At 36.1% G+C, this 27,676-nt stretch overlaps 1 protein-coding gene across 1 annotated transcript; it reads left to right on the forward strand.

Annotated features, from left to right (window-relative positions):
• Afg3l2 (AFG3 like matrix AAA peptidase subunit 2) lies at nt 1-23,857 on the forward strand. The gene is made up of 14 exons (XM_071587472.1): nt 1-146; nt 319-602; nt 676-828; nt 904-997; nt 1,085-1,250; nt 1,327-1,465; nt 3,221-3,339; nt 7,513-7,634; nt 9,188-9,341; nt 10,630-10,857; nt 13,066-13,292; nt 15,950-16,150; nt 19,217-19,411; nt 23,197-23,857. Exons 1-14 carry the CDS (start codon nt 60-62, stop codon nt 23,452-23,454), a joined length of 2,427 nt encoding a protein of 808 aa, XP_071443573.1. The 5' UTR covers nt 1-59; the 3' UTR covers nt 23,455-23,857.
• The last annotated feature ends 3,819 nt before the right edge of the window (nt 23,858-27,676 follow it).

A 27,676-nucleotide genomic window follows, 5' to 3' on the forward strand; every position in this document is an offset into this window, starting at 1 on the left:
CCGAATCAGTGTTTTGGTTGGTTCGCAGAAGAAAATTGTATGTTCATTATTTAGTCGGAATGGCCCATCGTTTATTATCCACTGCACGGACGTTAGAGAGACTCTTATGGAATGGCGTGAAGAGAGGAAACATTGACAATAACATTGTAATTATGCTCTAGGCTATTTTCTTTAAATACGAAGATGATTATATAAACGAGGGGAATTTTCCTTTGTGGTACCATAACGCAACAGAGAAATAAGTTGCATTAGTCGGTAAATATGGGTATATTTCGGTACTGATTTAGCTTCTTATGTATTTAATTTCATTTTTTGTAGCTAAGTAGAAAGCTCGCACTCCTGAAACATTCTGCAGGTGCTCCATGCTTAGAATTAGTAATACAAAATTGGAGGCTGTTTTGCGAGAAACCTCCCAAAGGCTTTGAAAAGTTCTTTAAACCCGGCGGCAAAAAGACAGGGCAAAACTCTGAAGCCAGTAAAAATGGGAAGAAAGCACCAAAAGAGGAACCTAGTCCATCAAAGGGAGAGACAGCTGCTCCACCTCCAAGGATGCAGCAGAAACCTCCCGAGCAGTGGTCCTTTGGAATGTTTGGTGGACCAAGGTAAGTATTGCTAAGCATACATTTTACTGGGGAAAACAATCTAGAATTAATGTAACTTTTATATTTGTTGAAGAGGGCCAGGTGCTGGTGGGGCCAAAGGTTTTGGCGACAGTGAACGCGACAAATGGCTTATAATTGGAGTGGTCGGCACTGTGGCACTCTTGGGTACCATAGCATATTACGAAAAAGGATATAAAGAAATCGCATGGAAGGAATTTGTTACCAAGTGAGTAATTGTTACTAATTCTGAATGAGGCTTGATTTTCCCCCGAATTTGTTTAATGTAATTTTCGTTATTTAGCTACCTCTCCAAACAAATTGTCGAAAAGCTAGAGGTCATAAATAAAAAATGGGTGAAAGTTCGATTACTCCCTGGAAACAGTGTCAATGGATCAGTAAGTATTTGTGATCGCAAATGCAATATCTTGGTAAATGAGAATTGGCAGCGCAATGTCAGTATTTTAAATTTTATTTTATTTCAGAGTGTGCTGTGGTTTAACATTGGTAGTGTGGATTCCTTTGAAAGGAACTTGGAAAATGCACAAATCGAAATGAACTTAGAACCAGCTAATTTCATTCCAGTTATTTATAAAAATGAAATTGAAGCCTCAAATATCACTGGCATTCTCCCAACTTTGCTGATTATAGGTATCTGTTGAATGGTCACTTGAATATATGCGCAGTACTGAACGTCATTTTAATTTGTAATGGTTTTATCTTTTAGGTTTTTTAATCTATATGATGAGAAGGTCAGCAGAAATGATGGGAGCACGTGGGGGAAGGAAAGGGGGAGGAATTTTTGGTGGAGTAATGGAATCGACTGCCAAGCTTATTAATTCAAATGAAATTGGTGTAAGGTTCAAGTAAGTACATCAAAATTCTTTTTTCTTATCAGGTACATCCACCTAGGCTGAGTTTTAATTGCTCACACAAAACTTTATGGATTAAATATTGATGACAGTAGATCCAAACAAATTATTCTGTAGGATCTTTCATATCCTCAAATTCAAATTTGATTCAAGACAAACCATAACCTTATGTGGTGATATTTGAGATATATTTTCTGAAAAAAAATTGGTGCCGCGCTTTCCACAGTCTCCATTTTTTTGCTATTCCAATGAGTGTAAATTTTTCCCAGTTCTCATGAACATTATTTTTAAGTTCAGAATTTGTGTGTACTCTAGCGCCTATGTTGGACAAATAATGGAATTTAAATATTGGCACTTGTTGTGAAAGTGTGGGCAGCTGTTAAAATGGAGTTTCAGAAAGGTAAAAATGGGGATTTTTTGGATTGAGTGAAAGTGGAGGTTTAAGGAATGATGCTGTTGGAGTTAAATGGAAAATGCTTATTTACTCCTTGGAAGGGCCTCCATGGACAAGTACATATTTAAAAAAAATAAAAAAACATTTCACTGTTGCTTTATGCCTGGTCAGGAATATACACAGGTAGTTCAGTGGTTAGAATACTGGGCTACTGACTGGAGGAACCTGGTAGGATTCCAGGTGATACCTCTGGGCACCCTCAGATTCACCCAAACTGCTCTTTTGGGTAGGTACCAGGTCTTCCTAGTAAACCTTAGGCAGAATACAGAAAGGAACTAGACCTCCTACCCTGATGTGTGAATTTCCCTTGCAATAGGGCTTAGTACGAGGTGAGCTCAGCTCTCCCCGATTAAACTAACCTCTTTGTTGATTACTGTGATTGTATGCTTTTTTTTACCTCCCAAATCCCCAAAGATATTCCATATCTGAAATTTTCCAGCATAGGAAATGGGTTGTAGATTCAAAGTAGATCAGTTGCCATTGGTATTATTTTACAGCTATATTGTGGTCTCTTGAGAATTGCAAAGACATGAAGTTTAGAATGTGGACATGTGTGATTCCAAAACAATTGTGATTATGTTTTTGATTATTTCATGGGTTTGATATCATATGCATGTATTTAGAATTGACTATTTATTGTAGACTGGTGAAATCACATTTATTTGGCATTATTAATTGGGAAAATAGATGGGAAAGTTTTGTAAATTATTTTCCTGACTCAATAAAATTATTCCTTACTTGCAAAAATGTTGGCTGAATTTTTCATTTTCAACAGCCAAAATTAATGAATCTGTTGACTAAAAAATCCTATGCCATGATACTATACAGAACTGATGCCTGTTATGTAAAATCTGAATTCCTGCCAAATTTCTTCATCTTTCAATTTTTGTATTAAAACTGTCTTTTTCATGATGATATCTTCCAGTACGTTTTTCCTGATTAAATTTCTTTACATCTTCAGATAATACTTCCTTTCAGGATAACATATCCGTCTGCTGTACTTTTTTCTCTCTAAATTTTTATATTTCTTTTTATTATTGGTGAATTTCCTTGTGTTTGTTTTTTCTTCTGTCTCTATGCTTCCTTTTCTAATGATAAATTGTAGTCCATCATCTTGCCTATGTGTTAAATGGCAAAACTTCTGAACTTCAGTTACCACCTTTCTTCAGAACTTTGCTGTCAACCACTACCTGAACGTAGAAAATTGAAGAGTTGTATTCCTTTAACCAACTTCTCTTTTCTGCTTGACATTACGCATAAAACATTTTGTTAAATTAAAAGAAAATAATTTTCAGGGATGTTGCTGGTTGTGAAGAAGCCAAGGTAGAAATTATGGAATTTGTGAATTTTCTGAAAAACCCTCAGCAGTACATTGACTTAGGTGCAAAAATACCTAAAGGAGCCATGTTAACTGGTGAGTTTATACTGTCTATATTGTAGTTCGTTGTTTTACCTGTTGTATATTTTCTCCTAGTTACCAAATCATAGAAAATTGTTTTTGTGTCCATGAAACAATTGCTAAAGTATAAATAGTAGATCAGTGCATGGTCTACTAGGTATTGAATAGCATAATGCTCTCCAGGTTTTTTATCAAATATTATCTCAATTCTTTACTCTTTCATTTAACACTGTATGGAAACTTTTCCTATTATCATCAACATCCATGAAGCTATCGAGAATTATATGATTCTTAGTAGCTCTATAATTCTTACATTCCATCTTACCTCTCTTCCCCTTGTGTAATGGTACAACTTTTTCATTTTGTCAGTCTTTTGGTGCAATTAAACTTTGCAAACAATTTAAACAGACAAGTAATAAGTGCATTTTCCCCATACTTAATTATTTCACTAAATATACCATTTATGCCAACAGCTTTTCCTTTCTTCAAAATTCTCACATCTGTTGCAACCTCATTTTTGCACAAGTCATCTTCCCTGCAGTAATTTTCACCATCTAAGGCATTTAACTGATGTTAATGCTCTACATTGCTGTTGAAAAAATGTGCCAAATCCTCCATGAGTTCTAACTCTGCACTCATCCCATTAATATCAACACTTTTATTTTTTATTACATTCATTCATTAATCCTCTCCTGGATTTACTCATTTCCCTTGTAATTATCTTTCAAATTGTTATGTATTTTTTCTGCATCTGCTATTCTTTTGCTTTTCTTTATTTTTATATGAAATAAATTCATTTTTACTCTGTCAGCATCATCGGCTATCTTCCTGGCTTCTATGTGTCGCTGCTATAATCCTCTTATGGTTCATATTTTGCACTCGTAGAATATTTAACTTTTTCCTCCACCCAGAGGGCCCGGGTTCAAATCCGGGCGGTGTTGAATATTTTTCAGAGGTATCTCGATCCCTGCTTGAGGTGCTTTGTGGAGGGCACTTTGAGTGAGTACGCCATCCGTCGGATGGGACGTTAAGCTGCGGACCCCTTGGTGCCTTTCGGAAAGAGTACTTCACTTTTTCCTTCTGCCATTCATCACCTTTCACCTTTGCACTCACAAAGTTTCCAAATAAACTTTCAAAACATTCAAAATTCATTTATACTACATCTACATCTACATAATACCCCGCAAACCGCCGCAAGGGCGTGTGGTGGGGGGTGTTAGGTCACCAACCGTAAAAAGGAAAAATACCACATGCAAAAAACAACACCGAAAATTACACCCACAGCAGCGCACACACTCATGCAAAAATCCCTTCATCCAATACTCATGCAAACACATATACCGCAAAACAACTAAAAAACTGCACCCCATGATGCAGAACGAAAGCCATCCTACAACACGGAAGCTAGGACACAACAACCAAGAAATTGAAACATCACTACCACATGAAAATGCACCACGAAACACTCTACCCCCAAAGAGTCTGTAAAAGGCAGGGAATGCGACCCAACGTTGCAGGTAGCAGGAATTTCCCCCCGCGGAGAGGGACGAGGGATTGAAAGGGAAACTTAAAAAGAGATGAACAGAACACGAATGAGGTCATTTGGAAAGAATGGGTTATTATAACAAAACACATACGGTTAGTGGAAGAGCATGCATTTAAGTAGAACTAATTATTTTTTAGACGCTGAGGGTGGCAAGTGGAATTTTTGCTATCTATAACCCTGCAGTTGCTATCCCGTATTGTCCGTGGGAAGAAGGAGTCCTTGAGTCGGCTAGTTCTGGCATCTTATTTCCCGAATTTTATATCCAAGCGACCAATGTATGTAGTAGTACGAATAATTTGCGAGACCTCGGTGGTGAAACATGCGGATCTAAATTTATTTAATAATTTCAATCTTGCATTGAATCGTCTCTCAGCCAATGATTCCCACCCCAAATCCATGAGCATTTCGGTGACGCTTTGCGTTTTATCGTAGGAATTTTTTACAAAACGGGCTGCCCGGCATTGAACCTTCTCAATCTCCGGGATGAGACCTTTTTATATGCTTGACCGCAGACTTTACGTATGTGAGTCCCCCAAGTTGTCTTTTGTGAATGTGACACCTAGGTATTTTACCGTATCAACTACTGCTAGGTCACCTCCAGCTAATTTGTAAGGAAATCCCGTTGATCTTTTAAAGAAATTAACCACTGAACATTTATTATAATTTAGAGTCAATCCCCAGTTAGAACACCATTTAGTAATGCAATCTAAATCCTGCGCTAGAATAAAACGATCCTCATCCCCAGATATCTCCCGATAGATCACCGTGTCATCCGCGAACATCCTAATTTTACTTTTCACTTCGCGGTTCAAATCGTTAACAAAAATCAAGAAAAGCAACGGCCCGATCACACTTCCCTGAGGTACCCCGACGTGACTCGAACGCTGTCGGAACTAGCGCCATCAAGGACTACCCTCTGTTCCCGCTCTGAAAGAAAATCTTTAACCCAACTTATGGCGCCCTTGTTTATACCGGCGACCTTTAATTTATGAATGAGTTTACCATGTGGGACCTTATCAAATGCCTTTTGAAAATCTAAGAAGATGGCATCCACATGCCTACCTCTCTCACCAGATAAAAGTAAATCATGTGTAAATAATCCTAATTGGGTTTCGCAGGAGCGGGTTTACCTGAATCCATGTTGATTGTCACTTAAAAAGTTAATATTGTCAAGGTGTCTCATTATTGAACTGACAATTATGTGCTCTAAGATTTTGCAACAGATAGTCAGATAGATACTATCTCAAACACTAGCCCCACTTCTGTTCTTGATGTATATTTTCCAATCTTCCTGATTGGCATCCAGCCTAACCTCAAGAATGAGTTCATATGTTTTTGGTCTGCAGCTTTTAGTCTTTTGCTTTCAGTTGTTTTTGAATTTTTAGCTTTTTTGTTACCCACATTCCTCCCAGATCTGCTTTTCAAACTACCGAAGACATGATGCCTCTTCCACTTACAGAACCCCTCTTTACTCTCATCTTTTAAACTAATGATTTCAGTCTGCCGTCATATCAAACAAAATCAATAATATTTCTGAGGTCATCTCTCTACCATGTATAAAAATGATTAGATTTATACTCAAACCAGGTATATGAAATAAGTAATGATTTTTTTCCATGTGCACTTTCAATGAATTTTAACAATTATTCTTCATTTGGGGGGTCATCAAATGGTTTGATTAGTTCTTCAGAAGTATTCCCTCTTTGAAAAACCCAACCATTCATGTCTCACATTCTTCAATTTTTTCTTCACAGTCACACTCATTCAAAATTGGCTTTAATTTTCTCCTGAACTTGCCCTGCATGCTTACACTCTCCCCATTCACTAATACATACAAATTTGAGAGCTAGTTGAGGCCGATACTTCTGGCCCTGGTGATGGATGCTACAGTTCATTATAATGTATGATAAGCCAAATTTTAGCAATATCATTCAGAAAAAAGTCTACTCCCTAAACACCAGGGGCATTATAAATTCCTGATCAAAATGCCAAACCTTTCCTATCAACTTCAACAGCACCCCTAGAAATTTGTTTAACACATGTACGTACAGCAACCATTTGTCCCACAACCATTTCATTCACCAACTCCTGATCCTTTCTATGAGCACCTCGTACATTCCAAGTACCAATAGTCCATGTAGCTAAGCCATGCCCATCTCTTAAGGGGCCAATCTTGTATGACCTATGCCACCCATCATTGGTTATTTGAAGCATTAACTCTACATTTTTGAGTGAGAAATTTGAGGCGTGGAATATTAAAAACCTTTGCAGTGTTCCACCTACCATAGGAGTGCCATATAGCATTCCCTGCTGATGATTTTGGTCCCCAACCATTCAGTTTTTGTGAAGTTTTTCCAGAATGTCACAATACTAAGCTCTAGAAATGCCCCAGATGTGGTGATATAGTAACTGTAACATAAATTTAAATCAGGATGGGAAAGACTTGGCTGTAAACAAAAAAGTACATTAAGGAACGTCACACCAGTGTAGAAATTTTGTTTCCTTGTAGTCTAAAATTAATTTTCCACTAGTTATTTGGAAATCAAAAGTATTCTTAACTACTCAGTGGCTGGGTTTTCACATACTATTGAAGGGGGAGAAACTATCAAATAAAATTAAATATGACTGCATTAATATTACAGGGCCACCTGGCACTGGTAAAACCCTTCTTGCTAAAGCAACTGCCGGCGAAGCAAATGTGCCTTTCATCACAGTCTCAGGGTCTGAGTTTCTTGAAATGTTTGTGGGTGTTGGTCCTTCCAGGGTAAGTGAAAAAGGTCCATTTTGAAACTTCTGCATTTGCTACAAATTTAGCTGCCATTATGAATGTTGCCTTAGAAATGTATTAGTCTTAAAATAAAATAACTCCATGTGCATACTTTCATTATATATGTTAATTTAACTGCTTCCTGTCCATGGATTTGTTATTTTAAAGGGTTAATTTTTGTTTTTGGACATTGGCCATGGATTTCTGTAGTAGTTATTATACTACTTCCTGGGACTGAAGGTGCAGGCTTCAATTCTCGCTGTGATAAATGAATGTATTTTTCAGTGGTATTTGTCCTATCTTGGGTGATATTTATTCTTTCTTGGGTACAATATAATAACACACATACCCTAAAATGAACCACCTAACTCACATATATGCTGATCTGGTGGGAATCACTTTCTAGATACTGTTCAGAATGTGGTACTGAATTGTGTCTAGTATATTATTTTTTTGCTCTATGATAGCTTTTTCTTCATTGAGATTATGTTGTGGTATCACTCCAGTTGTCAGAGCACCTTACAGTTCCTTCCTTAGGCTATGGCCAATAGTTTATTGGTTGATATTTTACTCTAAACTCTACTACAACTGTAAAATTTTAACTGTTATGTTTAGTCACCACTGGTCATGAAAAACTTAACCAAAGATCTCCGTGATACAGTTAAGCAGGTTGACCGTTAAGCTGCATCCTGAAAACTACAACATTCTTCATAACCTCCTGGGAAGCCATTATTACCAAATACCATCTTACTTACTCAAATATCATTAATACAAAATACCAGCTCTGGTCAAAATGCAAGCATAGGGGAAAAACTTCAATTGTCTCAATAAGAAATGGTTGTCTGATTTTCAGGATAAAGGTTTTTCATGACCAGCAGTTAATAAAACCAAATTTGAAACATATCCCTCCATATTGCCACAAGAGTTCATTTATGTCACATTTTATCATGTTGGTCAATCAGGTTGAAGATAAACTGTGGACACCCTGTTGTTTTATGCTAAATATATGTTGGGGGGTACCGGATCAGTTTGTTAGTAAGGGAATTATTAGAAAATATTGTTTGAAGCAAAATAAAAAGTATTAAATTCTCCATAATGGTAACAGTTGTGTGCACATTGAACTTATGCAGAGAATGTTCATGCGTAGAGAAACATGTGATTAAATAAACTGTTGCTGTAATGAGCAATCCATGGTTAATTTTGATTAGCTAACAAGTCAATAATTTGAAGCAGCACCTACTAAATATTTTATGAATTGATCATAAACCAGAATGTTTACATTTTTATTAGTGACTGCAGAAGACCAGAGTATGCTATTGGCAGCTTTTTCATCATTTCTTTAATTTCGATTGGATCACTGTTGGTTCAGTAATTTGTGTAGTTTTACTCACGTATATTGGTAGAGTGATTATAAGTGATTCCATTGATTGTGTATTATCTTGAAATGATTCTCTGGAAAAATATGTCTGTGCTAATTGCCCTTGATATTGATCTGCATTTCAGTTGACTGAATTAAAAATTTGTGAAACAAATTTATTAATATATTTTAGGTTCGAGACATGTTTGCAATGGCAAGAAAGCATGCTCCTTGTATATTGTTCATTGATGAAATTGATGCTGTTGGTAGAAAAAGAGGGGGCCGCAGCTTTGGTGGGCATTCGGAGCAAGAGAATACATTGAATCAACTCTTAGTTGAAATGGATGGTAAGTGATGCATGGGCATATCTTCTGTAAAACAATGTAAGCCAGCTCACTAAATCATAGTAGGAACTTCTCATAGCATAAATCATAAAAGAATAACAATGTATTCATCCTTTTATCGGGTCTTTTATGGTAATAAATGAATAATGGAGACATTAATAACTTCAGAACTCTTGCATGGAAAACTCAAGTAATGTTCGGGGATACCCTGGTCTAAATTTTCAAAGGTTCAAAAAACTCTTGTGTTTTAACTTTATGTTGATGGGTGATCTGTTGTTCCAGTAGTGAGCCTCAATTATACCCTGACTTCTGCTTGCGATTGCTCTGTAAATATGTATTATTTTTGAAAAATGATATGCAAAGGTTTTCAGGAACTTAGGTATAGTTATTTTTCTGTGTTTTGGTAGCTAAAGCATTGCTCATCATTTCTGTTGTCAGTGCAAGTGATTGGCATGAAGAATCAACTAATTTCCATTATAGAAAACAATTATTCCTACAATTAAAAACTCTCATAAAGATAATTTGTTAATTTTCATAATTGGCAATTTTTATAAAAGCAATTTTTGGTTCATATATGTTGGATATTCATGGTGAATTCAGTTTGATACATAATCTTGTACCAAAAATCTAACATTTGAATTTTTAGCAAGCTGATCAATATGTGTAAAAATTTGCATTGTTTTGAGAAATTGTGATGAAGTGAAGCATTTCTTGCAATCTGGTATTAACTTAATAGTCATATAATCCCAGAGAATATCTAATGTTATTGGAATAATTTATTCTATTTTAAAATTTAACCCTTCATTAAGTGCTTAGTCCAGAGCTATGGTCTGGTAAGCAAGCCCCATACCTCTTTTTGCTGTATTTAATTCTGATTTGGTCACAACATTTCACCCACTGTTGAGGAATGTGGTCAAGAATGATGTAATGCATGACTCCTGAAAAGGATGCTCATCTTAAGTCTTTGCATGTAAAATTGCATATAAAAGAAACACCCTGGATCACAACTTTGGCCTTTGTCTACTGAAGGGTTAATGTAACTAATGTTTCAATTAATTCATAATGTCATATCCATATAAGACATATCCAGGCTTAAATTCATAAAATCATATGCCATGTGAGCACTATTCTAATAAATGAAAATAGTGTAATTTTTAAGTTTTTTGAATAAAAAATTCTATATTTGTATTTTTAATTTTATCTTCCACACTGGTTTATTTGGACATTTTAGTTTTTTGCTACAATCACTATAAGAAATAATTTTATTTTCATATATATCATCCAATTATAGGCTTTAACACCACAACTAATGTAGTTGTTCTGGCTGCTACCAACAGAGTAGACATTTTGGACCATGCTTTACTAAGACCTGGAAGGTTTGATAGGCAAATATATGTTCCTGCTCCTGATATTAAAGGGAGAGCATCAATTTTTAAAGTGCATCTACAACCATTGAAAACAGCTTTAGACAAAAACACTTTGTCTAGAAAAATGGCTGCATTAACACCTGGTTTTACTGGTATGTTTTCTTTTATTTGATATATGTTGTATTTATGAACTTTTAAGTTTTGTGAATAAAGCAAGACAAGTGCAGCACATAATAATGTGTACATTATTAGAATAAAGTTGAGCAAAGATAACTAGTATGTTGAAAAAATTCTTCCTAAAAAAATTATAATATGGTTTTTAATTTCAATAAGAATTGTGTTGTTGTATTATTCTATTCATATTTCAACACTATTGATATTATTAATTAGTTCACTGGCTAAGATAGGTTTTGGATGAATGCGCAGACTAACTATTGCTATACTTTTACATCTCATCTAACATAACACAGCATGATACTCTACATTACAATTAACCTGTCAATGCCACGTACTTTCTGCCTCCTTTTGTTCTGTACAACATACCTATTCTACCTCTGTCCTACCTCACTTGCCTAACATTATCCCCTCCCCTCACAGTCTGCAATATTCTATTGCCAGTCAGAATTCTCTGTATTCATTCTTGTGTCCATTGAGATCCTTTCAACAACCCTCTCTCTTCTTGGGCCATGCATAGAATTTTTAAATTTTACTTTCTGTCCATTTTATTTTTTCCATCCTTCAGTGCACTCACATCTCAAAAGCATCCAATCTTCACTTATTCTCAATGGTCAAGTTTCTGAGACATACCAAACTTAACTCCCTATCAAAATTTTCACTAATCTTTTCTTTACAATCTTACTCAAAGCACTGTCATCAACTCCCTCCTCTTTCGTCTACCTGCTGTAGTTTATGTCCTCCAATTTTAATTTAGGATTACCCTGTTTTGAGAAATTCTTTGACAATTTCAACACTAGAAGAGCCAAAAACATCACTTTAGCTGGTGAACCCTTTAAATTCACCCTCAAGTCTAATATTTATGAGCCTACTCTCTTAGAGTTTTTCTTTCACTTTGGCCATTTTTTCTGGGGTCCCATTTTGTGAAAATATTAAATTTTCTTTGAAATCAGGAAAAACCACAGTCAACCTCAAAATTGATTTGATAGGTGAGGGATGGATCACCTACTACTAAGCAGAATATGATGTGGAATACATGCATGTAGGGTAGGCAGGTAAATACTTTTAACTGTGATGACTATAGTTTCCCAAGAAGATCTGTTTCCTCAAAAATCACAGAACTAGCCTAAGACTAAGGATTCTCAAGGGCATTACTCGGAATCGAACGCTGACCTTGAATTGATCCTCTGGTTCATAGCCTTTTGGACTACTACACCCCAGAAATTAGGAAGGCAAAATGAAAGCATTTTACCTTGAAGAAACGAACACCCATTAACATGATGGGTATTGTTTTCATACTTCTAATAGTCATTATCTCTTATCACCTTTACTCCCAATCACTTCATTTTTCTGGTTCCTCTTTTCTGTTTTCTTGCTTCTACATGCAATATTGTTTGAACAGACAGTTGATAATCATCTTCCCATCATATTGATGTTTTGAATTTCTCAGTTGTAGAATAATTTTCTCTCTGATACATTTTCATGATTAAATTTGTACCCTATTATCTTCACCTGCTACCATAAGAGTTCGCTAAATGCTCAGTGTTACCAGGGTATCATCTGAATGATTATCATCTTAATATTCACCTTCTTCTGTATGCATTGGGGTTCATATATCACTTTATGCGAGGAGAGATTGTGATATAAATGCATGTATGAAAAAAGTATATCAGTTGAATAGTTTTCATGAATCATTTTAGTCTTAGATAGTAAAATGATCTTTGTTTAGTGACATTTCTTAAAATAACATTATTTTACATTTAACCTTATTTTAAAATGTTTGCATCTGTGCAAAAATAGTGCTAATTGTTAACTCATACTTTTCAAGAAATATTCCTTGAGTCTCGAAACTACCTAGATTTATTAATTACCTCTTAAATAATGGAGGGGGAAATCTATTTTTTCGTCCATGTGTCTGAATTGATTATGGACCATTAATTGATTATGTTTTCTGTGATTTCATGCTTTTATTTTAAAACTTACTTACAAGAAATGATTGAGATAAGTGGCATTCTAGAAATATTTTTAGTATAGCATTACAACAAAGGGCTAAAAAAGCAATTAGTCAGCTATGCAGCATTTTAATTTGTAGCTTAAAATATGCTATTTATCTGGACAGTAACTTAATTTCATACCATTTGGCTTTTTTCAGTTTATTTCCCTAATCTGTTTATATTTCTTGGAAGGGGCTGATATTGCAAATGTGTGCAATGAAGCTGCATTAATAGCAGCTCGAGATCTCAATGACTCTATAAATATGAAAAATTTTGAGCAAGCCATAGAACGAGTTGTAGCTGGCATGGAAAAGAAAACCAATGTATTAGGACCTGAAGAAAAGAGGACAGTTGCATATCATGAAGCTGGTCATGCAGTGGCTGGATGGTTTCTTAGGTTTGCTGACCCTCTGCTTAAGGTGAATTTTGAATGTTGCCATAATAATTACCTTTTGTGTAGTTTCAGGCATAATTTTGTGAATTGTAACACATTAGTGACCAAATAATAGTACTTTTCTGCTGGTTGATGCTACTGAAGTCCATTACCAGAAGATGATGCTGCACATCAAAACCTGGTCGATAGCACATTTGTTAGCTAGTGGAAAAGTGCCCTTTTTTGGCAATTAATGATTAACCTTTAAAAGATGGCAATTAAATTACCTTTGTGGGATCTCGTGGCCGTAGCATTTTTGAGTATTTAAATTTAGCTTTACAGGCATTTACTTTTTTACATCTACAGGTAACCTACATACCTGTATCTTGTCTATTTTTTGAGCTGTTAATGAAAACATAAAACTATTATAAAGAAAATAGATTTTTACTGATGTTATAAAACATGAAAATTATGCTAAGTTGCAAAAAATAAACATTTCATGTTTTGAATATAATATTTTTTTTACACTCTTCAAAATGGTCTCTAACTTCTTTTTTTATTTTAAATGAGTTTTAGTATGATATTTCATGAAACATTTGTCATCATAGAGGCTGATGTTACACTTTGAGCATAAAAAAACCATGCAGCTTTTCTTGCCTTGAAGCAAACATAAGTGGCATCTGGCTTTCTTCCCTTTCTCAATTCAATGCTCATTATCTCTTGCATCAAGGCAAATGATGTTTGCTGACACAGCAGCAGGCCAACCTCATGGGGAAGAAGTTGGGTGATTCTCTTCCCTAGCGGCTCCATCTTACTAGAGTCAAACGAAAATCTGAATGATTCTTCTTGCTCCCAACAGAAACAAAGGCAATCCATGAATTCAGAATAGTTAGATCAAGGAGGCGGAAGAATAACTTTTTCGTCCAGTTCCAGGTTCTTCTGCTAATGGAGTAACTATTATCCATTCTCTCTGATTTATCTACATAACCCATATGTTTGTTAAAGTCTTTTATAACTGCAGGTTTCAAAGCTTTTCCTTGGCTGTCAGAAAAGCTTCCCTCTTCAGGTGGCACTTGAATATTTGTCAACACATGGCATTTCTTTTATCTCTCCAAATAATTGCTGTTTCATCTCTTCTGCATCTCACTTTCACTTCTGCATTTCATTTTCAGTTTCTTATCCTTGAATTCTCTCGGCGTTCCTTTAGGTTCGCTTTAACTGTCCCACAGCAATTTATTTATATTTTCCTGAGATCATCAATGAGTTTTGGGAGGGAAAAATAATTATCCATGATAAGCTTGTGCCCTCTTCATTCTACTCTCCTCGTTAAAATTTTCACAGTGGCATAGCTGTTTTGTCTTTTGTTGCATTTTGCCTGTCTTTCTCTAGTTAAACAGCCATATCTACTGTATTATTCAATGCCTCTGTCTCTGCCTCAAAGCTATTATTGTTGTCTGTAATATGTGCATCGGAATCGCTGTCAGCATAAAGTTCCTCAGTAATTTCACTCGCTAGTAATTTTATTGTGAGAGTGGTTTTCCACTGAATAAAAAGCATCAAATAAATACAAAAATATATACAGAAAGAAATTTTATCTAGGTGACGATTGGTATTTGAAGAAGAATTTCAAACTACAAAACAGAAGTAAATGTACCGAAATAAATTAAACAGTGAATCATAAACCAGCCAAAGAATCAGGACGGTCTAAGAAATGCTTATAACCTTCGGAACAGTCTGAGTGAACAGCTCACCAGCAAGGTAGGAGGGAAACTAAAAAAAATCTTAACTCTGCAGAGAAGGTGTTCAGAGCTTGGGGAATCCTAGATCAAGGTTTGTTGTTAGATACTCTTCGGATAAGGAATGTTTGGCCCAGCATGTCAAAAGGGGCATATGTTTAGAGACAAATAGTCCTGACCTCATTATGCATTCCAAACATCATCATAGGAGGAGTGCGAGGTAACTCGATTGAAGTAGGAACTAAAGTTCCCATGCGGCCAGTGGGACTGATTCTTTACCAGGTTCACTTTTGTCCAGTAAAGGTTAACTTTCCTTGGAGTATAATTTAGAGTAAACTTCTCTGATTATTCTTGTTTGGATGATAATTATTTTGGAAACTATTCTCATTCTTTTCATGCTATGAGAATACCTCATCATGTGATATGGATTGACAGTTTTTTGCCATATCATTTCTTTTATTACCTGGATATTTTCAAATTGTCATAAGTATGGTGGGATTGTGCAGAAGTGCATCATATCATGTTAGGCACCACTAGGGCACATAGCTAGGAGTGTTTCAACACCTTTTTTTCACTATAATTTTGATCAAAGATGGTAGAATGCAATTATCTTATCCTATCAATATTTTTGAGTTTACCTGCTTTTTTGGTGTGATTGCAAGTTGTGCCAAGAAGGTGGAGAAGTATATAACAATATATTTAGCCTATTTTTTGATTTTATTGTTGTGGTCTAGTCTGTCAATATCACTTGGATTCCTTCCAAATATTCTTGTCAGGTGTATGTGGTGCATTCTGTACTTTTCCAAAAGTCTACTTTTCTCTTCAAAAGTCACCTTTTTTCTTCATGACTGAAGGGTTGACTAGTTCGGTGTTACTGATTGACATGAAGATTCTAGTCTAATGTCCAAATTATTCCACATTTAGATCTTTTAGATAGTGCATAAAGATCTTTTATCTATCATTTCAGGTATCAATCATTCCGAGAGGAAAGGGGTTGGGATATGCTCAGTATTTGCCGAAGGAACAGTATTTGTATACTACAGAGCAGCTGTTTGATCGCATGTGTATGACTTTGGGTGGAAGAGTATCAGAAGAGATATTCTTTGGCCGAATCACAACTGGTGCCCAGGATGATCTGAAGAAAGTCACTCAGAGTGCATACGCTCAGGTAAGTCTTTTTGTGTGAAATTTTAGAGAAGCGATCAATTTAGGAGTTGTGGCTATGGCCAGACCGATCTCTTAGGGGTGAGCTGAAAGCTGGAGAAAGAAAATCATGTCATAACGTCAGACTGGAATGCAGTCAAAATAGAGGGAAAGAAGGATGAAGCGTCAGAAATTTCCAGCTGGGAAAATGGAATGCCAAAGGAGATTGACTTGTTCAGTTCTGCTATGAAAAGAATATGGTAGTAGCTCACACCCTCTTTGAATAATAGACTACATACTAATAAGAAGGAGGTACAAGAACCAAGTGAAGCAGTGCAAGAGCTACCCTGGTGCAGACATAAATAGTGATCACAACCTAGTAATCATTCAGAGCCAACTTCACTACAGGAAAATTAAGAAGACCAATCAAGAGCCAAGGTGGGAGTCAAAATTGCTGGTATAAAAAGACAATAGAGAAAGATTTGCCATGGCCATTGACAGCAAACTAGGTGATGAAGGAGAAAGGAGCACTGAAGAGAGATAGGATGAACTGAAGAGGGCAATCGCAGAAGTTGCAGAAGAACAACTGGTGAGAAAGGGAGCTGACATGAAGAAACCATGGATTCTGACAGAGATAAGGGAATTAACAGAAGAAAGAAGAAAATACAAGAATGCCAGGAAAGATAATGAGGAAAGGCTCTACAAGAATCTTAATAACCAAGTCGACCGAGAATGCAAAAAGGCTAGGGAGAATTGGATGGAAGGCCACTGCGAGGAAATCTACGAAACATTTTGGAGAAAAGGAAATAAAAAGCAACAGGATCAGGGATGTAAAGGGAGAAAGTGAGGATATTGGCAATAGATGGAAGCAATACATAGAAGAACTCTACCAAGGTCCTGCTAGAGGAAAACCTGATGAAGGACGAGAGTGAAGCAGATGATGAAAACTAGGGCCCATACATACTGAGGAGCGAATTTAATAGAGCAGTTAAAGATCTTAAGAAAACTAAAGCTCCTGGAGAAGATAAAATCGACGGAGACATCATCAAGGCACTCGGAAACATAGCCAAGGACAATCTATGTGGAATAATCAAAGATAGCTACCAAGATGGAAGACTTCCTGAAGACTTTAAAGGAGTGTGATGACCTCAATACCAAAGAAGATGTGGACAGAGAAATGTGAGGAACACCGAAACTTGAGTCTTGTATCACATGCATCAAAAATACTTACACGAATAATAAGTCAAAGGATGGAAAGCAAAATTGAAGATAACCTATCAGAAAACCATCATGGCTTTAGGAAGAACAGGGGAACTAGGGAAGTCATACTGTGTCTGAAAATCATGATAGTGAAAACAATACACCTGAACAAGCAATTGTATGAGGCATTCATGGACTTGGAGAAAGCCTCCGACAATGTGGAATGAAACAAGATGTTTGGGCTGCTGGAAAAACTTGGAATAGATTATAGGGACAGAATAATAATCTATCAGCTATATAAGAAGCAAGTAGCCACAATGCAAATGAGAGATGGAAGCCATGTAGAGGCTAAAATTGACAGAGTTAGACAAGGATGCAACCTCTCACCTCCATTGTTCAACATGTACCTTGAGGAAGCAATTAGAAAAGTACAAGACATCGGATTAAACGGAATCAGGATGAGAGCATTCACAATGAAAAGGCAACTGCTGTGTTTAAAGAAGATAGAACTACAGATGAGGAAAGAATACATGAAAACATTCGTGTGGAGCATGGCACTCAATGGATGAAAAGCATGAACCATCGGAAAATTTGACCAGAAAAGACTGGAAGCCTTTGAAATCTGGTGCTGGAGGAGGATGCTTAAGATCAAATGGATGGAAGAATAAGAAATGAAGAAGATTACAGAAGAATAGACAAAGAACAGACCTTGTGGAACGCTATAGAGAAAAGAAGAACCAGATGGATTGGTGTGCATTAGATTGGGTAGGATGGAGGGCTGCAGTCAACCAATCGAAGGATTGAACGACCAATGATGATGATCAATTTAGACTTTAAAATTTTGGTCTATTCTTTAATATTTGGTAATATCTAAATTACGTGGTTGTTTATTATGCTCATTACTTTTATGAGCTACTTTATTTAACATTTACTTCAAGTATGCTTGAAGTCATTTTGAAAAGTAAATTTTGTGTTGAAATCTCCATGGATTATAATGGAATGGTATTTGGGTATCTTCTTAAAAACTTAATATAGTGTAGCATAGAAAGAAAAGATGATTAAATGCTATTGTTATGGAATTTTCCTTTCAAAGTTATTTTACATAGTCAAACACCTAGAGGCTCAAAATTTTAACTATTCCTTATCTTTGAATTGATCATGAATGTGGTTCCTTGTAACCCAGTTCTATGGCTAGGGCCACCATACATTGCTGTGAAATCCTCGTTATTGATTTTACCATATCATATCCATCTTGCTTCTTGGATGGCTATAATATTGAGACCACATTTCAACATTTCATTTTGGTTGGCATCATTTTGCCTGGTCTTGCTATTGTTCTCACATTCCAATACTGATTTTTATTAACTTATAGTCCTTGTTAGTTTTCCTGGTCTATATATTGAGAATCCATCCTCATCCCTCAAGGCACATGTATAGGTTTTGTGGAGAGAATATTTTTACAGGATAAAGTTGCTAGCCCCATTTCCTCCCCCTAATCTGGTGGGCCAGGATTTGTACTTAAGCTTCACTCCCCTAGATAGATGGTGTGTCTACACATAAGAGCCCCATTGTTGTGAGGTAGACTTTGTCTGGCAGTTCAATCAAGACCTATCTGGCAAGAGAAGCCATAGCAATAGCTAAGATGATAATGGCATAGATGTTACATATGTTTGTGATTGATGGTTGAGGCCGAGACTTTGTGGAAATCCATTGCGAACAGGGGTTTCACTAAATAACTTTGCATTTGCAATAATTTTATGTGGAAACTGCAAAGTTATTTAGTGAAACCCCTGTTTACATATGTTTGTGTTTTTAAAAATTCATGTTTGTTGATGCTGTGACCACAAACAATTATTTCACATATGCTATGCTTAACTTTTTGATATTTCAGGTGGTTCACTATGGCATGAATCCAAAAGTTGGTAATGTTAGTTTTGACATGCCTCAACCTGGTGAAATGGTTTTGGAAAAACCTTATTCTGAAGAGACTGCACAATTAATTGATACAGAAGTTCGAAATCTCATCCAAAGAGCCCATGTCCATACCAAGGACCTCTTAACCAAGCACAAGTCAGATGTTGAAAAGGTGACATGACCCCTTTTTATATTATCTCAAACTTTTGGTTTCCTTGTTATGTAGTAGATTTGTGAGTTATTTCAAGATTTTTTAGTTATTCGCATGGTCTTGATTTTGTTAATCCTCTTCATTTACATTTATAGCTCCTAGGGTGGCATATTATGTTATAGTAGCTCCTAGGTGGACTACTTTTATTTAAAAGCATGCCAAAAATACCTTTTGCATTCTCAAAAATATCTCAAGAGAAACTGGTTGAATTTAAGGTAGCTAAGTGGTATACCAACGTGATCAATCCAAAATGTAAAATATCAACCTACTCTGGCAATACTAATTACTAAAATCTTTCCCCAAATATTTTAATAAGAAATTAATGAAAAACTAATTCCTTTCTGGATATATAATATTAACTCTTCTTTAATGCCATTTTTGTATATGCATTCTTGAATTCTATTAAATAATGAAAACAATAATCTTTATTCATTTATTCTTATGGATTAAATGTTGCATATAGGTATGTCAGCACACTACACATACCTCCTAATGGTGGATCATGGGCATTGATGTACTTGCTATCAAGGTAGTTCCTTCTGAAGGGATGGTAGCTGGAGTTTGGTTTGGTTTAAAAGCATGTCTGGAGTGTTAGTAGCCATTGGTTTTGCAAGTGGACTGTTGGTGAAAATGTCCCAAATCTGAATAGTAGAGTGCCATACCCATCAATAGGGATTTCTCCATGTAACACAGGTACTTCATAGGTTTGTAACCTTGAAGATCCTACTTTTATTACTCTGTCAAACAGGATAGCTGAAACCACCACGAGCAGCATAGGTTGTTTAAAATTAATCCTGTAGGACAAGGGTAAGGTGATTGCTGTAAAATTGGTACAAGGGTAATTTGTAAAGTTCTCAGAATGGAATAGAAATAAACTTACCTCAGTAAAACTTTTTAATTTTCAATGTAGTCCCCCTGTACACTAATGCACTTGGTCCAGCGATGTTCCAATATTTTGATCACATCTCAAAAATTAGATTCCTTCGGGCCTGCAAAATACTTGTCTGCTTCTGCTGTTAGTTCTTTGTTTGAAGAGAATCTCCGTCCATCAAGGAAAATTTTGAGCTTGGGGAAGAGATGGAAATATGATGAAGCCAATCCAAGAATTTAAGGTGATTTTGGCGACAATTTGTATCTTAGTTCACTTATTTTTGCCATTGCAATGACACTTGTGTGGACATGCATTGTCTTGATTAAAGATAACTTTCTTCCTTGCCAAACCTGGCCTTTTTTGTTTATCTTTTGCTGTAATTGATCCAGGAGGTTAGCGTAGTATTATCCAGTCATTGTTTGAGCTGTGGGAAGATAAATCTCTCGGCAGAATCCCTTATTCATCCTAGAAAACTGAAGCCATCACCTTTCCAGCTGACCATATTGCCTTTGCTTTCTTGGGTCGTGGTGAACCAACATGTTTCCACTGCTTTGACTGCTGTTTTGTCTCTGGGGTATAATTCTGAACCCAAGTTCCATCTGTGACCACAAACCGGCACAGAAAAGCTCGTTGGTTGCTACTAAAATGGGTCAAATATTGTTTTAAATTTCAATTCTAATGCATTTGTGATTCAGTGATCCTCCATGACCATTTTATGCACTTCTGAAATGATTTCTTAGGTAGTGGCACATTTTGGCCGACCACTATGCGGATCATCTAAGCTGTCCTGACCAAACTTAAACTCGTTTGTCCACTTGACAGCATTTGAATATGAAGGAGCTGAGTTCCCCAGAATGTTCTGAAAGTCATTATGTATTTCCTTTGCTTTCATACTTTTCTTTATGAAGTATTTAAACACTGCTTGAATCTCAATTTTTTCTATCTTCACAAATCAATACCCAGGAACAAAAACAGAGGCAAACGTACCACATTTATTACCAGAGCCCTGATGCATTATGTATTTACTCATAAAGGATTGCCTATGCGGAAACTCATTGGGCTAGCACTCACATCAGGTGGTGATTCCGAGAACCTTTCAAACTACCCTTGTACTTTGTATTTAAGAGTTAGTAAATTAATGAAATGCATGCAAGACAAATGAATTTATGGTAAACAAAGTAACCATCTATGAGAAACTGGGGGGTGATTCTACTGAATTTGATGGGGATTGTTTGGCGTCATGATCAGAAGCTGATGACAGTATGGGCTGCAATCATGGCTCAGGTTTAATTATGAATGAGAGGACTAAGATGTTAAAGTTTCTTGAGTTTCCTCTAGATTGCTCTGGGTTCAGGTAAAAGTTTTTTTTGCTGAGTTGTGATTGCAGCCTGTTATTCACTAATGGATTAACAAGCAAGAGCATGAAAGATGAGATTGGAGGAAAATGGAGAGAAGTTTCAAATGCCTGAAAGTATTAGGAGATAAGAATGATTAGTTAAGTGTTTAGAAGTGGGCCAGCTGAGAACTTTTAGGGCCATTTTACAACCCCATGACCTCAAGTAAACACTTGTCTAAGTACGTGGAAAAAGGATTACTTATGCTGAATTTTTAGCGTAAGGGTGTCTGCTCATCTGGATTAGGAGTGTGCCAACAGGATTTTTTCATAGATATATTATTTTTGCTATTTACATATATCATCTATATGCAAAAAAATAATGTCATCATTGATAGTTTGAACTCACCCTTGTTGTTAAAACAAATTTCAAATTTAAATTACCAAAGAAGTTAAATTGCACACAAAGCTTTTGAATTAATTCAAATTTCAGGAACTTAATGATGAAAACTATTGAAATCATACAATTTAGCATATTCTATGAAAAATTAATGTTATGTGTTGCGAATAGAGAACACTTGCTGCAAAGTTTGTTTGTATTTGTGTGAATGTGTGTGCATACCTGTATGCATTGAACAATGCTGTGTAAAAGCATATTCGCATATAACAGTGGGAATGAAAGTAAATTTAAGGGCATTCTAGGAATTATAAAATCAATATAGCAAACAAACTTAAGTTTATGACAAATAAATGCTTAGACATAGACTTCAGTGACCCAGCGAAGAGTTTCAATGTCAAATAGTAAGATTTAATTATATCAACATAGAAGACTTTGCTGCATCGCATGTTCTGACCAATATTTTTCGGAGGTTCTATGTTCTTTATCCCAGTCAGTAATTGGGGATCAGTAGTTAATAAACTGCTTTTAGTGATATTTCTTTGAGTAATACTCCATTTTATACAAAAATGTTGTGATATTCTTTTTACTCATGAAATATTGAATTGATTGGAAGTAAATGTGGCTTATGAAATCTGAATAAAATCCTTCCACTTCCTTTTTGTGTTCATTCATAATAAGTACAATGTAGTGTATGCAGACTCCAATTCTGAATGTCTAACTGGTTACTTAAAAGATTTTAAGGTTTTATAATTTTTCATGGGCTGCTTTAATATATTGTTCGACTGTAAGATTTTTTAAAGAGATTTCATTATGTTATTTCTTTTTCCTTTAATAATTAATGATTCATTTTCATTTTGAACTATAGGATGGGCTTTCACTCATTCTCTTATTTTTTGTATATATTTGAGCCATTGAATTAGGCTCAGATATATTTACACTTCATGCTTGCACTGTCTTAAACTTTAAAATATGTGATGGTACTTCACAGTTACTGCAAGTGAATGCATGATGAATTTCTTGCCTAATGCTGCAGAAGCATTTGATTGATTCTTAAGGGCAATTTATAAATTCAAGTTATGAAATTGATTGTATAACTTATTGATTTTATAAATTTTATGAACATGCTGAACTGAATTAAATAGGTGGCTGAACGTCTTCTTAAACAAGAAATTTTGAGCCGGGATGATATGATTGAACTCTTGGGAAAGAGGCCATTTCCAGAGAAGGCAACCTATGAAGAATTTGTGGAAGGAACTGGCTCTTTTGAGGAGGATACTACCTTACCTGAAGGCCTAAAAGACTGGAATGTTGATCGTAAAAAAGCCAATGAAGAACTCGGTGGTGAAGAGAAGAAGCCAGAAACTGCAGATAAGAGTGATACACCAAAATCACCTGTTTGAGAGAAATATGAGACTGTTAAAAGTGTACAGTGCTGCGTTTGTTGAAGCTAGATTTATTTATCACAAGACATCAATTTTATTGACTCAGGCATGAATTTACTTTATTCTGAAATGTTGGCTATACACTTTTTACAGTTGAAAATTTTTTCATTGTTTCTGAAATCATTGCAAAGTTTTAGCATCTTATTTTGATATATTTGAAGCTGAAATGACTGTGTTTGCAAGCTTTTTTAGATGTAAAGATGGAAATTATCCTGAAAACTTATTTAAAGCATTTACAAAAATGGAAAGAGACTGAATTTTTCCTAATGTTTACAGGAAAGGAAGTGATGGAATTACTAAATTTACTGTGAAGTAGTGCCTGACTTCAGATAATAAGTCAATAAAAAACGTTGTGGTTGTATTTGAGACAAATTATTGTATAGTGTGTTATGAAATTTTAACTGAAAGTGGATCGTACTTATTTCTGCCTTTGATTAAATTGATAGGCTATCAATGGGTTGGTAGATGTATTTTTTATACATTTGAATAATTTTAATTTGTACATCAGAATTAAGTTGCAAAAGTTTTGTTATAAATCAATATTTTAAATGCTCACTTGTTTTATCCTGCTATTTTGCACTACTAGTATTCATTGAGGAATATTCCTTGGAAAAATAGCATGTCCAGAAAACCTGTAAGGGAATTGCCATGTTAATATTTCAAGAAATATAATTTTATAAACTTTTTTCTATAATGAATGTTAAAAATCATATAAACTTTGAAACTGAGTGTAGAAACAGCGACATACCCTCCCTTTAATACTTAATTTTACGCTTGGGGACAACATATTAAAAGTAATGTTGTGTTCATGAATAATATTAAGTTTCAATTGTATTAAAGCAAAAACATACCATCAAGAAGCACCTATCCTTGGAAATGCCCCTTGTCAGGTATCTGTGAGACATTAAGAAAATGTTTTGTTTGAGTTGAGTGAATTAGTATTTTCCTAGAATTACCTGTAAATGGTTTGGAAATTATATTCTTTTAATGGACACAATAAATATGTGCTTCTTGGATTTTAATTTATAACTGCTTAGGCCTCCAATATAATTTCTGTGAACAAGGGATAGAAGCAAAGGATGAATAAAAATGGGCATGGTAGCATAGTGACAGTGTTCAGAGACTGTCTAGAGGACCTGAATTCAAACTCAATTGAATCTGGTCACCCTTAGCATTACTCAGGCTGTGCAATATTTGGAATACTAGATCTTGCTGGGACACCTCATAATAATGAAATGATATCCCTACCCTAAATTCAAATTCCACAAGCCATTTGGCATGGTATTAGTTGATTTCTATTTTTACCTACCAAAACAACATTTGGGCTTATTTCTGTGGTATATCGGAAGTGTAATATTAAAATGTTGGAATCATTTATGAATGAGAAATTGCAGGTCAGGCTTAAGCATTTATCCCAATTTGTAAAAAATTTACTGAGCCCATCAAAGAGTTAAAAAAAGGTATTAAAAAAATGTAGTACTTAAACAGTCTAAGAAAAAGACTAAGAAAAGACAGCCCAAAAATATTTAAAATAAATATTTCATTCTGAAAATCTAAATCGACTTAATTATTCCATTTTCAATTCAGGTAATTAATAATAAATTTCTTTTTTTTTCATTTGATTATTAAATTATAAGCATTCATAAACAATTTTGAAATCAAGTAATAAACTTCCTTTATTAAGATATCACTTTTATTTACAACAATTCCTATACTCCAGGTTCTGTCTGAATTTTTAATCAATATTGTGCCTAATCCCTCCCCGGACTACAACCTTGACGTGGTGGAAGGGCTTGTGCGTTCCGATGACCCCTAGAGCTGTGCTGGCGGGAGTAATAAAAATTGCTCCTGGTAGGGTCACCCATGCCAGATAGGTCGAAGGTTAGGAGCCTGACGAAAGGTAGTCCACGCAGCGTCTGTTCCTCAGTGAGGCGGCTGCAATGGCGTCTGACCCCAGTGGGGCGGCCAGTAAGTGATGGTGTCACATTAAAAACACTATTGAGGAAGGCAATGGGAAACCACCTCAATTATCATTCCCAAGAAAAATATGATGGACAATAGAGATATTTTGAGTCCTGGCAACCACGGGGCTCGGCCCAATCGGCCGTGTGTCGTGCCCGGCAGCGGGGGAGGCAAGGCTTCCGCGGTCGTCATCCCATGAAACCCTTGCGGAGGGAAACCAGCAGCAGCAGGACAGAAGACGCATGAGAAGAAGACCAAATTAGTTAGAATAGGAACGTGGAATGTTAGGACAAGGACGAGGACAGGTAAACTGGAGAATATCAAGCGAGAGATGGAAAGAGGAAAAATAGATATTTTAGGTCTATGCGAGGTGGGATGGAAGGATAGCGGGGATTACTGGAGTGATAAGTACAGAATAATATACAGCGGCGGGGATGAGAGCCAACGAGGGGTTACCATGGTATAAAATGAAGGGGTAGGAAGAAGCGTAGTCAACATAGAGCAGGTAACGGATAGGTTATTACTAGTAGAGATAAAAGCAGAACCGACGAACTTGGTTATTATTCAGGTATACTATACATGCCACTGAGCAACCATAAAGAAGAAGAGGTCGATAAGGTATACGATCAGTTAGAGGACATAATCGCGTGTGTTCCCGTAGGGAAACATTTGATAGTGATGGGGGATTGGAATGCAACGGTAGGTGAAGGAAGAGATGGTGATGAGGTTGGGGACTACAGTTTAGGCACGAGGAATGACTGCAGGGAGAAAGCAGTTGAGTTCTGCAGGAGACGGGTTAATCATCACCAACACTTGGTTTAGACACCACAAAAGACGCAGGTATACATGGAAAATGCCAGGTGACTCAGGAAGATATCAGCTAGATTATATCCTGGTTAGACACAGGTTTAGGAACAGTGTGATAAATTACCACAGCTTCCCGGGAGCGGATGCGGACTCAGACCACAATTTAGTTGTTATGAAATGTAGCATACGTTTCAAAAAGATAAGGCAGGGGCGGCGAGTTAGAAAATGGAATGTAGAAGCATTAAATGGGTTGAAAAGGAAGGAATACAAACAGGCGGTAGAGAAAATCATGGAGGATGGTAAAGGGCTTAGTACTATCGAAGAAAAATGGGAAATGATCAAGAAAGGGTTATCGAAAGCCGCAAAAGACACTATTGGAACCGTTAATGCTAAAAGGACTAGGACACCTTGGATCACGGATGAGATGATTACAAAGATGGATGAGCCGCGAAAATGGAAGAATATAAATACAGAATTAGGCAAAATGAAGTACAAAGAATTAAACAATAAATTGAGGCGGGCAACAAATAAAGCAAAAGAAGCATGGTGGAAGACGCAGTGCGAGGATATGGAAAGTCTGCAGAAGAAGGGTGAAATCGGTGCGCTGTACAGCAAAGTTAAATCTTTATAGGGAAGTAAGAAAGGAAGAGATATGCTAACAGTTAGAGATAAGGCGGGTAAGGTAATAGTTGACGCAGGAAAGATCCAAGAGAGGTGGAAGGAGTATATAGAAGAACTGTATAGTAAAGAACTGAGACCAACAAAGTTAGACATTGAAAAAGAAAATGACGTAGAGGAAGACAGCTTAGGCCCAGGCATACTTGACAATGAGATAGAAAGGGCATTAAGGGAGATGAAACTAAATAAGGCCGTGGGGGTAGATAACATTCCCGTGGAACTTTTAAAATGCTTAGGAAAATGTGGGAGGAAGAGGCTATATGGGCTGATCCGTAGTATTTATGAGGAGGGAATCTGGCCGGAAGACTTTGTGAGATCAGTTTTAGTTCCTATTCCGAAAAAGGTAAAGGCCATGTCATGTGAGGACTATAGGACAATTAGTTTGATATCCCACGCAGCTAAAGTTGTTCTCAGGATCATAAACAAAAGGATAGAGAGTAGGGCAAATGATTACTTAGGGGATGATCAGTTTGGGTTTAGGAAGGGGAGAGGTACGCGTGATGCCATTGCAGTAATGAGATTATTAATCGAGAGGAATATAGAACACAACCAGGAGGTATTTGCCTGTTTCGTAGATTTCGAAAAAGCATTTGATAGAGTGAATTGGGAAAAACTAATGAGTATTCTGCAGAAAATAGGAATAGATTGGAGAGAAAGGAGGCTAATCCGCAATCTGTACATGTCTCAGACTGCTCAGGTGCGGGTGGGAAATGGGGAGTCAGGATGGGCAGTG

The sequence above is a fragment of the Hetaerina americana genome, unplaced genomic scaffold (genome assembly GCF_022747635.1).
Source record: "Hetaerina americana unplaced genomic scaffold, ioHetAmer1.1.p SCAF_3, whole genome shotgun sequence".
In the NCBI taxonomy this organism is placed as follows: domain Eukaryota; kingdom Metazoa; phylum Arthropoda; class Insecta; order Odonata; family Calopterygidae; genus Hetaerina; species Hetaerina americana.

Bases quoted from the DNA above. Each gene is read 5' to 3' on its own strand.
- Afg3l2 (XM_071587472.1), top strand. From the start codon at position 60: ATGGCCCATCGTTTATTATCCACTGCACGGACGTTAGAGAGACTCTTA. The intron at 147-318 runs GTAATTATGCTC...CATTTTTTGTAG, and splicing joins GAAACATTGACAATAACATT to CTAAGTAGAAAGCTCGCACT. The intron at 13,293-15,949 runs GTGAATTTTGAA...CTATCATTTCAG, and splicing joins TTGCTGACCCTCTGCTTAAG to GTATCAATCATTCCGAGAGG.